The 13788-nt window shown below is 44.7% G+C and overlaps 1 protein-coding gene across 2 annotated transcripts in view; it reads left to right on the forward strand.

Moving 5' to 3' along the window:
• The window catches only part of LOC120046724 (polypeptide N-acetylgalactosaminyltransferase 18-like), a 97921-nt gene that overhangs the window by 45990 nt on the left and 38143 nt on the right, over window positions 1-13788 (forward strand). For both annotated transcript variants that reach the window (XM_038992183.1, XM_038992191.1), the window contains exons 2-3: window positions 813-1008; window positions 1745-1911. In XM_038992183.1, coding sequence (XP_038848111.1) covers window positions 813-1008; window positions 1745-1911 — 363 coding nt within the window. The remainder of the gene's footprint in view (window positions 1-812; window positions 1009-1744; window positions 1912-13788) is intronic.

A 13788-nucleotide genomic window follows, 5' to 3' on the forward strand; every position in this document is an offset into this window, starting at 1 on the left:
AGATTTGCACAAATGTATTGAGTCTGTTTTCCTTGTCTTCACAGGGATCATAAATGTAATCGAGCTGTACAACAATGTAACATTCAAATCACACTGCAGCATTCAGCTTTACAGAGCTTTCAGATGTATCATTCTGTCCTCACTCTGACAGTGTAGAATCCCTCCACACTGGGATTTAAAGGAATGAGTGCATTAAATGACAGCCCTGGGGCACTCAGTGTGGCTGTGAGAGTCATAGAGGAAGACGCAGGATCTATTTAAATTCAATTGGATTCCAGAAGTAAACACTGTAATCACACGTACCAACACCGAGTCTGTTTGACAGCTTTAATGTTTCACTTTATCACGCTCACTGGAGCCTTCATTTTTTGTCGACTTGGTTAAATGTGTCTTTGGTTTACAAACCACTAGGCCGTGGCTGCGTTCTGCGCGGGCTTTCATCACAATGCTTGACTACGTCTTTCTCAGTGACCATGGAAATCTATTATCTTGAAAAGCTGTATAAATGGATACAGTCTATTTTCTATCATTGTATACGAATGTAATACTATACAATTATTTACTTAACATTCGGAACTGTATATTGATATGAGTATTGTTACTGCTTTCTAAGGTGTGATAGCTGTGTGGACATAAGCAGTGTAACATCAATTCATTTATTCATGTGAGAGCTCTACTAAGTGTTCTAAGTTACATTGACCTTGTTATTGAAGTGTCCCTCTCTCCTGTCATGCACCCCCAGTAACAGGCAGGGACTGTGTGTGGCTGGCTTATACAAATATTCTATTTTTTTCTCTCTCTGGCTCCCACAGAAACCCCCCTGAAAGGAGAGGACGTTCTAGGAGACAAATCGTTTTCTGACTCGTCCCTGTTTGCCCACTGGGGTCAGGAGCTGAGCGCTGACAGCCGCAGGGTGGCCCTGAAGATGTTCCAGTACTACGGCTACAACGGCTACCTCAGCGAGCGCCTCTCCCTGGACAGAGCCATCCCAGACCTCAGACCTGATGGGTAAGCTGAGCTATCTGAATAGAGCACAGAAAACCACTGAGAATATCTCCCACTTAAACTTCTGCTGTCCCCCCAAGTCATACCAGCAGCCCAGGGGCTAACAGGACCTTCATATCCAGACTGTCTGAATTCACTATGGTCTGACTATAACACACTAGTTGTGATCGTTTTGGATACAGACTATATGGAAGAGCACACATTAGAGTCCCCACTTGTTTGACTGTGTCGAGAGCATAAAAAACAAAGCTGCCTAGTGGGTTTTCATGTTGAGAATATGCCTCTGCATTTGACTCAAGCCTTCACTGTTTTGACAGGCAACAGAGGAGGAAAGTGTTACTTCAAAACAGCGGGGTGCAATTTTATCTCCCATGATTACCAACTCTTGTCTACCCAGTAGGAGCATAAAAGACCCTCACTCCCCCTCTGTCTATCTGTGGTTCTCAGACTATAAAGTTACATTGTGAAAAGTGTCATATCTTATCCCATTGTTTGCTTCACAGATGCTTTTATCTGGATCACTGAAATACACATATTGTATTTTTGCTGTTGGGTTTGGAGGTCTGCCAGGGACATTAACATAACCACCTCAACATTGAGACTACAAATTGCCCAAGTGTCTGAGAAACAGACAAATATGTTTAATCTAGCTAGAATGTTATTGCTATGCATGTCCACGTCTCTAAATCAGGTCCCTTCTTTCCACACTCCGCTCACAATAGGTCTGTTTTCTCCCCAGGTGTAAAAACATCACGTATCCATCTAACCTCCCTCAAGTTAGCATTGTGTTTATCTTTGTGAACGAGGCCTTGTCCGTCATCCTGCGTTCCATCCACTCTGCCATGCACAGGACCCCCTCCCACCTCCTCAAAGAGATCATCCTGGTTGACGACAACAGTGACAACGGTGAGCATCATTAGACTGTATAGAACTGAAATTACCCATGATGAAAGTGTATTGCAACAAAGTGTTTTCTCTGAAGCAGCCGTAGCTTGCCCATATTTTGTTTGATTGCCTTTTCCTTTGAGAACTTGAGCAGTGGTACTTTTCTTTCCCTCTGGGTCTTGGCTCTGTTGGCCTCCAGTTTCTGTGGGAATCTTCTAGTCTTAGTAATTACCCCTTTGTTTCCTGTAGACTATCTCTAATCTAGCTCTTTAATGTCCTTAATTATGGGCTGTGCTCACTGGATTTAAAGGATAGGTGAAAGAATACTAATTAGCAAGAAAAGCAGGGAGATCTGCCTGATGGTAGATTACCATCCAGAGAGGTAATTAAGTATTTTGAATTGTATTATGGCCTCCCAGCTGTGTGAGCCTACTGGTTCTGAGATCTGTCTCAAACTGTGCCTGGTTTAAAACACCAGCTGATCCTATGGAGTCTCACCACAAGCACACCGTCTTTTAAAACAGTGCAGCCGTATCTGTGAGCGGCCTGTGTCTACTGTTACTAATGACCACCGTCACACAGTCTGGTGTGGAGGGGAAGGCTGATTAAAGATGACGCCAGCTGTGAGATGTAGGCAAACATCCTGCTGTTGTAGAGTTTGTGCAGGACTACATCACTAAAAGTCAATAATGCCCAGCTATCAGTTGGTGCAGACTGCTGATTGGAGAGAATGCTGTTGGGTGGGTCAGTGGGTTGGGTCAGCCAGAAGAACCTCATACTCTCCCTGCTGGGATAAGAACTCATTTAAAGATATCCCTCTTTCCTTTTCTCCCTCATCTCTTCTCTCCGCTCTATCCTGCTGTGCACTCAACCTCCTGCACCCTTCTGCTAATCCGTAGGTACCTGAGGCACACTTTATTGCCTCAGCGAGTTGACAGCCTCCTGGGACAGTCCATTATTACCTGGGTACGGGGGTAGGCTGAGTGCCCCTGTCTGGAGATGCCATCTGTTTCACCCCTAAGTGAGGTGAAATTCCAAAGGTTGTTGCCGTCCTCTCTCAGCTCAAGTGGATTACCGTGTCACATGGAGTCTTTGATTTTATCACATAATTGGGAGGCAGAGAGCAGCCCCTGAGGTCCCTCAGGAAAGCTAGTCACGCCGTGACATTTTGCTAATGGCATTGCAACCTGTTTGCCAGAGCATTCTGTCAGATTCACTCTGATAGATTTACCCTTATCATTATCGTCATGATTTCTAATCTTATCTCTACTAAACGTTGTCAGCCTGTTGACCCGTGGTGCTGCCGAGGCCGCTTTCAGGGGGTCACCATCTAGCTGCGGTCCTTCAGCACCAGGAGCATCCATAATGGGAATCTCTGAGAGTTCACCTCCACCTCCACCCAGCATTAGCATGCAGGAGACACTGTGACCGTTGAGGGGAAGAAGGGCCAATTTGCCTGGCTGATTGGATGATGTACCTGGCCTGAGGAAGACATGTCTACATGCCACAGGGACTCTGACAGGTGTCCAATCATCTGACTGATTGGAAGAAGGCTCAAGATTTCATTGGAAGCCAAGCAGGATTTGGAATGGCTGCCAATGACCCCTCAGTGTTTCAACATTGAGCTACACACTACTGTATTTAAGGATAATTGTAAACAGCAGAACTTATATTGTTTGGAATGTTGTCAGTCTTTAGTTGAACCTGTGATCTTGTGTATATCTCTGTATTCAAATTAGCATGAGGTCATCTGACAGGGTTACATCACAGAGTGAGTTTCTAAATGATTATCATTACGAACAGGCAATGAGAACCCCTTAGGCATATCCTAACAGACAAAGAGTAGAATATCTATGAGGGTGTCATGCCTTGTTATCCAGCTACTCTCCATTGCAGGGAGAAAGGGCGTATATCACAGGGCTAGAGCAAGAAGCATGAAGGAGGATCCATCTTTGTCCGTCTACTCTCTCTGTCGCTCTCTGGTCCCTCATCTTCTCTCAGACTCTTGCCTTCTCTCTCTCGCACTCTCTCTCTCTCTCTCTCTCTCTCTCTCTCTCTTGCACTCTCTCTCTCTCTCTCTCTCTCTCTCTCTCTCTCTCGCACTCTCTCGCACTCTCTCTCTCGCTTTCTTTTCTCTTTCCCTCTCTCTCTCTTGGTCTGGGCGGCATGACGAGGATTTGTTCATGTATTACATTCACAGCCCTGACAGTTGCCAACCCAGGCTCATTTTGAGTGATGGATGGCAGCCTCTGTCTCGCCAACTCCCAGCTTTTAGCTACAGTACATTACATTTAAGTCATTTAGCAGACGCTCTTATCCAGAGCGACTTACAAGTTGGTGCATTCACCTTATGATATCCAGTGGAACAACCACTTTACAATAGTGCATCTAACTCTTTTAAGGGGGGGGGGGGGGTTAGAAGGATTACTTTATCCTATCCTAGGTATTCCTTAAAGAGGTGGTGTTTCAGGTGTTTCCGGAAGGTGGTGATTGACTCCGCTGACCTGGCGTCGTGGGGGAGTTTGTTCCACCATTGGGGTGCCAGAGCAGCGAACAGTTTTGACTGGGCTGAGCGGGAGCTGTACTTCCTCAGAGGTAGGGAGGCGAGCAGGCCAGAGGTGGATGAACGCAGTGCCCTTGTTTGGGTGTAGGGCCTGATCAGAGCCTGAAGGTACGGAGGTGCCGTTCCCCTCACAGCTCCGTAGGCAAGCACCATGGTCTTGTAGCGGATGCGAGCTTCAACTGGAAGCCAGTGGAGAGAGCGGAGGAGCGGGGTGACGTGAGAGAACTTGGGAAGGTTGAACACCAGACGGGCTGCGGCGTTCTGGATGAGTTGTAGGGGTTTAATGGCACAGGCAGGGAGCCCAGCCAACAGCGAGTTGCAGTAGTCCAGACGGGAGATGACAAGTGCCTGGATTAGGACCTGCGCCGCTTCCTGTGTGAGGCAGGGTCGTACTCTGCGAATGTTGTAGAGCATGAACCTACAGGAACGGGTCACCGCCTTGATGTTAGTTGAGAACGACAGCGTGTTGTCCAGGATCACGCCAAGGTTCTTAGCACTCTGGGAGGAGGACACAATGGAGTTGTCAACCGTGATGGCGAGATCATGGAACGGGCAGTCCTTCCCCGGGAGGAAGAGCAGCTCCGTCTTGCCGAGGTTCAGCTTGAGGTGGTGATCCGTCATCCACACTGATATGTCTGCCAGACATGCAGAGATGCGATTCGCCACCTGGTTATCAGAAGGGGGAAAGGAGAAGATTAATTGTGTGTCGTCTGCATAGCAATGATAGGAGAGACCATGTGAGGATATGACAGAGCCAAGTGACTTGGTGTATAGCGAGAATAGGAGAGGGCCTAGAACAGAGCCCTGGGGGACACCAGTGGTGAGAGCACGTGGTGCGGAGACAGATTCTCGCCACGCCACCTGGTAGGAGCGACCTGTCAGGTAGGACGCAATCCAAGCGTGGGCCGCGCCGGAGATGCCCAACTCGGAGAGGGTGGAGAGGAGGATCTGATGGTTCACTGTATCAAAGGCAGCCGATAGGTCTAGAAGGATGAGAGCAGAGGAGAGAGAGTTAGCTTTAGCAGTGCGGAGCGCCTCCGTGACACAAAGAAGAGCAGTCTCAGTTGAATGACTAGTCTTGAAACCTGACTGATTTGGATCAAGAAGGTCATTCTGAGAGAGATAGCAGGAGAGCTGGCCAAGGACGGCACGTTCAAGAGTTTTGGAGAGAAAAGAAAGAAGGGATACTGGTCTGTAGTTGTTGACATCGGAGGGATCGAGTGTAGGTTTTTTCAGCAGGGGTGCAACTCTCGCTCTCTTGAAGGCGGAAGGGACGTAGCCAGCGGTCAAGGATGAGTTGATGAGCGAGGTGAGGTAAGGGAGAAGGTCTCCGGAAATGGCCTGGAGAAGAGAGGAGGGGATAGGGTCAAGCGGGCAGGTTGTTGGGCGGCCGGCCGTCACAAGACGCGAGATTTCATCTGGAGAGAGAGGGGAGAAAGAGGTCAAAGCACAGGGTAGGGCAGTGTGAGCAGAACCAGCGGTGTCGTTTGACTTAGCAAACGAGGATCGGATGTCGTCGACCTTCTTTTCAAAATGGTTGACGAAGTCATCCGCAGAGAGGGAGGAGGAGGGGGGAGGGGGAGGAGGATTCAGGAGGGAGGAGAAGGTGGCAAAGAGCTTCCTAGGGTTAGAGGCAGATGCTTGGAATTTAGAGTGGTAGAAAGTGGCTTTAGCAGCAGAGACAGAAGAGGAAAATGTAGAGAGGAGGGAGTGAAAGGATGCCAGGTCCGCAGGGAGGCGAGTTTTCCTCCATTTCCGCTCGGCTGCCCGGAGCCCTGTTCTGTGAGCTCGCAATGAGTCGTCGAGCCACGGAGCAGGAGGGGAGGACCGAGCCGGCCTGGAGGATAGGGGACATAGAGAGTTAAAGGATGCAGAAAGGGAGGAGAGGAGGGTTGAGGAGGCAGAATCAGGAGATAGGTTGGAGAAGGTTTGAGCAGAGGGAAGAGATGATAGGATGGAAGAGGAGAGAGTAGCGGGGGAGAGAGAGCGAAGGTTGGGACGGCGCGATACCATCCGAGTAGGGGCAGTGTGGGAAGTGTTGGATGAGAGCGAGAGGGAAAAGGATACAAGGTAGTGGTCGGAGACTTGGAGGGGAGTTGCAATGAGATTAGTGGAAGAACAGCATCTAGTAAAGATGAGGTCAAGCGTATTGCCTGCCTTGTGAGTAGGGGGGGAAGGTGAGAGGGTGAGGTCAAAAGAGGAGAGGAGTGGAAAGAAGGAGGCAGAGAGGAATGAGTCAAAGGTAGACGTGGGGAGGTTAAAGTCACCCAGTACTGTGAGAGGTGAGCCATCCTCAGGAAAGGAACTTATCAAGGCATCAAGCTCATTGATGAACTCTCCAAGGGAACCTGGGGGGCGATAAATGATAAGGATGTTAAGCTTGAAAGGGCTGGTAACTGTGACAGCATGGAATTCAAAGGAGGCGATAGACAGATGGGTCAGGGGAGAAAGAGAGAATGTCCACTTGGGAGAGATGAGGATCCCAGTGCCACCACCCCGCTGACCAGAAGCTCTCGGGGTGTGCGAGAACACGTGGGCAGACGAGGAGAGAGCAGTAGGAGTAGCAGTGTTATCTGTGGTAATCCATGTTTCCGTCAGTGCCAAGAAGTCGAGGGAAGCATAGGCTGAGATGAACTCTGCCTTGTTGGCCGCAGATCGGCAGTTCCAGAGGCTGCCGGAGACCTGGAACTCCACGTGGGTCGTGCGCGCTGGGACCACCAGGTTAGAGTGGCGGCGGCCACGCGGTGTGAAGCGTTTGTATGGTCTGTGCAGAGAGGAGAGAAGAGGGATAGACAGACACATAGTTGACAGGCTACAGAAGAGGCTACGCTAATGCAAAGGAGATTGGAATGACAAGTGGACTACACGTCTCGAATGTTCAGAAAGTTAAGCTACGTTGCAAAAAATCTTATTGACTAAAATGATAGTGCTGCTGGCTGGTGGAGTAGGCTGTACATACAGAAACTTTGACTCAACAACAAGGATTGTGTCCATCCCCCCTGGATTATAAACTCCTCAGTTGTGCCCAATTTGGAATATAGGAAATGACTTAACAGTGAGTTCCAAAAGTATTGGGACAGTGACAAATGTGTTGTTGTTTTGGCTTTGTACTCCAGCACTTTGGATTTAAAATAATACAATGACTATAAGGTTAAAGTGCAGACTGTCGGCTTTAATTTGAGGATATTTGAGGGTATTTTCATCAGCATACTAAGCTGACAGTCTGCACTTTAACCTCACGGTCATTTTATCATTTCAAATCCAAAGTGCTAGAGTACAGAGCCAAAGCAACAACAAAATAGTCGGTCCCAATACTTTTGGAGCTCACTGTATATCATCACCTATTCATTATGCTTCTTATACAGACGTAGGATCTTAATTTGAGCCAGTTTGCTACAGCAGGAAAATAATCCTGCAGTAACAGGAAATGTATTGTAATTAATGGATATTTTTGTAGGGGTTAATACATTTTTCATAAGGGAAAAATCAAGTCTGAAATTTCTAAGTGGAAATTACAAACTTCAGAAGACTTTTTAAACCTCAACCACTACATGTTTTAAAGGAAAGTTATCCTGCAACAGGGTGATCAAATTAAGATCCTACATCTGTACTGTGCATTTGCTTTTATAGCAAACTATTATGTCCATGATTCTGCAGTTGTCTTCATTAGCTTTTTCCACAAATTTACAAAACGGAATAATATTTATGAAAGGAACTTTGAATCTATATGAAAAACACTTTTCACTTGATGACTTCACAAATCGAGAGGATGTTGCAGTTTTGTGCAGCTGGATCCTCCCACAACTCTAACTGTAGGACTGTGCCTATTACATTCAAACATGAGAATTTCTTAGGAAGCTTCAGTTAGGATATCAGTCATAAAAGATTGATGTTCTAGGTCATCAGCCGTTCCCAGGGTAATGAACCTGTAACTCCATGTGCTTTATTATGATTCATTAGAACCCATTACACTTCATCATTCTTCTTCTCAATTCACACACATCTGAATCTCTTAATTATTAATTGTATAAAACAAATGACTTAATGCGGCTGATGAAACGTCATCAGCACGTGCCCATAAGGTGCCAATTGCTTTCCTGAGGAGACTGATAAAGGGAATGATCTGAACAGAGAATGTCATTTAGCTCCTCCCCATTCCATCACTGAACTGATATGTGCCACTCTGAAAGCATTAACACAATTTGTGAAACATCTTGTAACCAACGCTCATTTTCTGAAATAGAACAGCACCACCATTCACAGCACGTCCAGTTGGGCTATTGAACTTTCCCCAAAGATCGATGAGGGACAAATTTTGCTCAAGGATAAACAAAACACTAGTGCGCTCAGCCAAAAAGAACAACTATTTCAAGGGCAAGGTGTTGTGCTTCAAGGCAGCAAACAAGGTTCTCTCAGAACACAATCTACTTGACCTGAACTGGGACTGCATGGTGCTGGAGTGGTTATTATAAACAAATGTACCATTGTATTATAAAAATCTAATTCAGTCATGTTTATTCATACTTTGAAAAAAAATTCTGCTGCATGTATTATTCTTATATTTGCTGAAAAATGTATCTTAGTAGAGATCTCATGTGCTTTTTTTATTCAGTGAGATTCTATAGTACCTGGAGTTCCACTCCCTCAGACAATGTTTAGTATGCTGCTGTTCACTATGGGAGAAGATTAGAATGGAGACTGCTGCTTGAGGGGAACTACAGCGGCATTATGGAAAACAATGAGGAAGCAAAATGGCCAAGTTAAGATAACACCCTCCATTCTCTACTTACCTCTGCTTGGGTTGTAATGAAATCAATGCCTCTGAGTATAATGACACTCAATGCTTTCCCTCTGAATGGGATGACCATCAGTGTCTTTATAAAATTTTGAGAGCTGGTAGCTCTGCAGTGTCTACCCAGAATACCAAAATTGGTTCTGTGAAAGTTCCCAGAACATTTGTTAAGGTGCAGCAAATGTTCTCATAACACAAACACTGTCCAGTTGTGCTGATGATTATACAATGTTTGTATAAAACATTCGCCTGATGTTGCAAGAATGTTCCCAGAACACATTGTCTGCGTTATTGCATAGCCGGGAAACCTAATGAGAATGTTTGTGGAATGTTCTGTGGTGGTTGTTAGATGTTTTAGTGAATGTTAGGAGAACATTCCAAGGATATTTCATTTAAAACATTTTATCAAAAACAATATTTGAATGAATGCTTTTGGGATGTTATCATCCTAATGTTAGGAATGTTCCCAGTTTGCTGGATCGCTACAAATGCTTTCTCAAAGGTTCTTCAGTCGATCTCGGTGGAGCGCAATCCCCATAGCTTTGTGTTGTAATGAGTGTACTGACTGAAAAGGGAACCACCCAAAAAATGTAGGCAGGGAGGCCTTCTGTCCCATTCTCTGTGGATCCATTAGTGTTTACAGTAAGTCATTACTCCCAGGTGGACTGTTTAGTGTGGTGTTACACATGGTGAAATGTGTGATTATTGGATTATGGCTGCCAGCCATACACAGCACAGTAGTTGTTGTGCTTAGGGGTCCCTCTGTTCCTGGCCTGTAGTCATACCATCTGGTGAACATTGTGAGAGATGACTGATAGCACGTCAGATGCAAACAAGCAGGTGCCTGGTGGGGGTGTGCAGAGTCATTTACCACATCTTTCTACTTTATAAATGATGCAGCAGAACGCTGAGACTTGAACAAGGGCACTTTGGAAGAGTCCATCTTCTTCATACTGTAGGCATTTCTCTGGAAGTTTACACAGCTCATTAAAGTGTATTTAATGTTCTTTGTAATTGACTGAAACCTTTGGATTGGCTGGCATTTCATCGGCTGCTATTCCCCAATGTGTGATTACTCTGAATGTAACGATTTCCTGTCCTGTAGAGTGAATTGTAATGTTTCAGGTTAAGTCAGTGGTACCTCAGAGTTGTTTCACCTGCGTGCTAACTGGAACTATCTTTCCGCTGACGTCAGTTGATATCAGGTGGTTGACCTCATGTTTCCTTCAGTTGGAGACTTGGCTTGACATGTTGATTAGTAGCCCTTTGCACTCGTACCCCTATACAGGTTGAAATGGCAGATTTGGACACTAAGTGCCTAAATTGGAACGCAGTGGCTGCACAGTTACATGCTATACATGACGTCAGAGTTCAGGGTCTTTACAGCTCATTATGGGTTTTGAATGACTGCCGTTCTGAATTTGAGCACCGCGCACGACATGTTTTTCTTCTCATTGACAAAAGTTGAAGGAGAGGCAGCGTGACAACATTTCAGTTTACATAATATGTATATTCACTTTTCAATTCACATTAGCAACGGAACGTCATGTGCCGCAAGAGGGTTCGGCAACGGACATTTTACCATAAATATTCCTATGAAATATCCCAGTAGACTATAGCCACAACCAGTATGCTTCAACTATGCAAGCGACTTTATCTTAACCAGATTACACGTTTGAAAAATGGAACCAAATCACATTATACTCTTAAGGCAACAATTCACAAGCATGTGCAGACAATAAGTTGGGCCAGTAACCGAAAGGCTGCTGGTTCAACTCCGAGCCGGTAAGGTGGAAAAAGCAAGGTAGTTAACCCCCAACAAAAACAGCTCCCCGGGCACCGATGATGTGGACGTCGATTAAGGCAGCCCCCCGCACCTCTCCGATTCATGCATTCAGTTGTGCAACTGACTAGGTATCCCCTTTCCCTACACAATACATTTTAGCTTCAAGACATAAGCACAGTTGGTAAAAGCATGTCTTTATCAAGTAACTTTAGCCTATCAAAAATGAAAGTTTAGGCCTACTACCCCCCCCCCCCCTCTCATACGAATATAAAAGTACAGTAGGCCTACCTTAAGTCAGGCTTCATTTTTATCAATATCATGCAAATAATTTGGTCTACATGTGGTAAAATGCAGACAGTGCAGACAGTGTCGAAGTAACAAAAGTATATTACTAGTACAGGGGGCAGGCAAAACGACAGGTCAAGGGCAGGCAGAGGTCAGTAATCCAGATAGGGTACAGAACGGCAGGCAGTCTCAGGGTCACAGCAGGCAGGGGTCAATAATCCAGTGTTGTGTGGCAAGGTACAGAATGGCAGGCAGGGTCAGGGTAGGCAGAATGATCAAAACATGGAAAAACTAGAAAACAGGAACTAGAACAGCCAGGCACAAGGGGAAAAACGCTGGTAGGTTTCACAAAACTGGCAACAGACAGAGAACACAGGTATAAATACACTGGGGATAATGGGGAAGATTGGCGACACCTGGAGGGGGGTGGAGACAAGCGCAAAGACAGGTGGAACAGATCAAGGTGTGGCATAGGGCAGTTTAGGACTTTAATGTTGAATGTGTTCAGTGAGAATTGCAACTGTTTGGATTGAATGTAAATCATTTTATTTGTGGTGTTTTAAGCTGTAATGTTGATTCTGTAATTTGTAGTTTTATTTGTATTTAATTTGTACTGATCATTTTGAATTGTTGTATTGCTTACCCTAGTTTCATTTACAATGATTCCTTTGTGTGTGTATATATATATATATATATATATATATATATATATATATATATATATATATATATATATATATATATATATATATATATATATATATACACATACATACATACATACATACATACATACATACATACATACATACATACATACATACATACATGTAAAATAAAAGCAAATTATGACTGAGAACGTGAGTATACTATATAAGCAAATTCACTGGGGAGTTGCGATGAGCTGTTTATATATGGACCCCATACCCGCCACCCCAAAAAAGAAATGCATTGATATGCCTCAGGATTTTCCAACTCTTGCGCAATTAATCTGTGCTTCAGGCTTATCAACTTCAGCCTACAGCTGCAGATAGCCTAAATCCCATCTGGGCTGGTCAGGGGAAACGAAGCGGTAACGTCATGTATTTATAGCCTAAGCTATGCATTTATGGCCTAATATACGCCCATTTATTTGTATTCTGCTAGAATGTGATCAAATTTGGTTTATATTCAAGTCCTTTTTTATATTTTTTGTTGTTGACTGGAATTAATCAATCAACACAATAGTGAAGGCATGCTGTATTAATAACTTAATTACAGATGCCAAGGTCTACACGATGCAAACCTGCATACAGCGCGCTCAGCCCTGTTATTAGTTATTTGTCCAATCGCAGTTGTTGTCTCTGTCTGTGTGAAGGACATGTACATCTGTGTAAATTTGTTATTTATAAAATACAATTTATATGAACAAGTACAATGTTTCTGCTGTTTTTACATGATTTTAATGTTTTCATTCTCCCTATGGCCAGGAGTTTTTCCAGGAGTTTAAAAAAACAACATATGATCTGATTAGAAAAATAATCTGGTCCCATCATAACCCATATACAACTTTTTTTTACAGCTGAGTAATTGTCTACAACTAGGGTCCGGAGTTGGTTAGGTTACCAGATCAGGAAAAACACTGGGCCCCAGAAACTATTTTCCCACCCCACCACTCTGGGACTATTGAGATTGGAAGGTTGGGAGTTTGATCCTCTGGCCAAGTTATACCAAACACTGTAAAAATGGGAACTGACTTGGGCTCCCGAGTGGCACAGCAGTCTAAGGCACTGCATCTCAGTGCAAGAGGCGTCACTACAGTCCCGGGTTCGAATCAAGTCTGTATCACATCTGGCCCTGATTGGGAGTCCCATAGTGCGGCGCATGATTGGCCCAGCGTCGTCCGGGTTTGGCCAGGGTAGGCTGTCATTGTAAATAAGAATTTGTTCTTAACTGACTTGCCTATTTAAATAAAGGTTAAATAAAAAATGTAATAAAAAATTGTCTCTGCTTGACACTCACCATTAAGGGGATTGGGGGTAAGGCCCTGCTATAGACTAGTGTCCTGTCCAAGGGGTTTACTTGTACATCAAGCTGCCTCATGCTACAGAAACAGGAGATAGGCTCCTATGTGCTGTTCCAGCTTGCACAAGCCAAGGCTACTTACTTTACTCTGGGACCTGTGATGATCACCACACAATGTTAAATGTATATATCCTTTTTGTATGATCTACTATTGACATTATACATTTATTTTGGTGGTGAGGATGGGTTTCCATAGTTTTCCGTGGCTCAGTGCAGGTAAAAACTCAATAAAATCAGTCTCAAATATTAGGAAAATGTTTATACATTTCAGCTGTTTCAAAAGTATTGCTCTAGGAGTGTTGGGCTGAACAAAGCAATTCTGTTCACAGCCTTGCTTCAAGGTGGGCAACTGTCGGGCGAGCGTTGTGCACTCCCTCTGAAGGTAGATGTAGAGATGTAGAATGTTCG

Source organism: Salvelinus namaycush, chromosome 1, assembly GCF_016432855.1.
Source record: "Salvelinus namaycush isolate Seneca chromosome 1, SaNama_1.0, whole genome shotgun sequence".
Taxonomy (NCBI): Eukaryota; Metazoa; Chordata; class Actinopteri; order Salmoniformes; family Salmonidae; genus Salvelinus; species Salvelinus namaycush.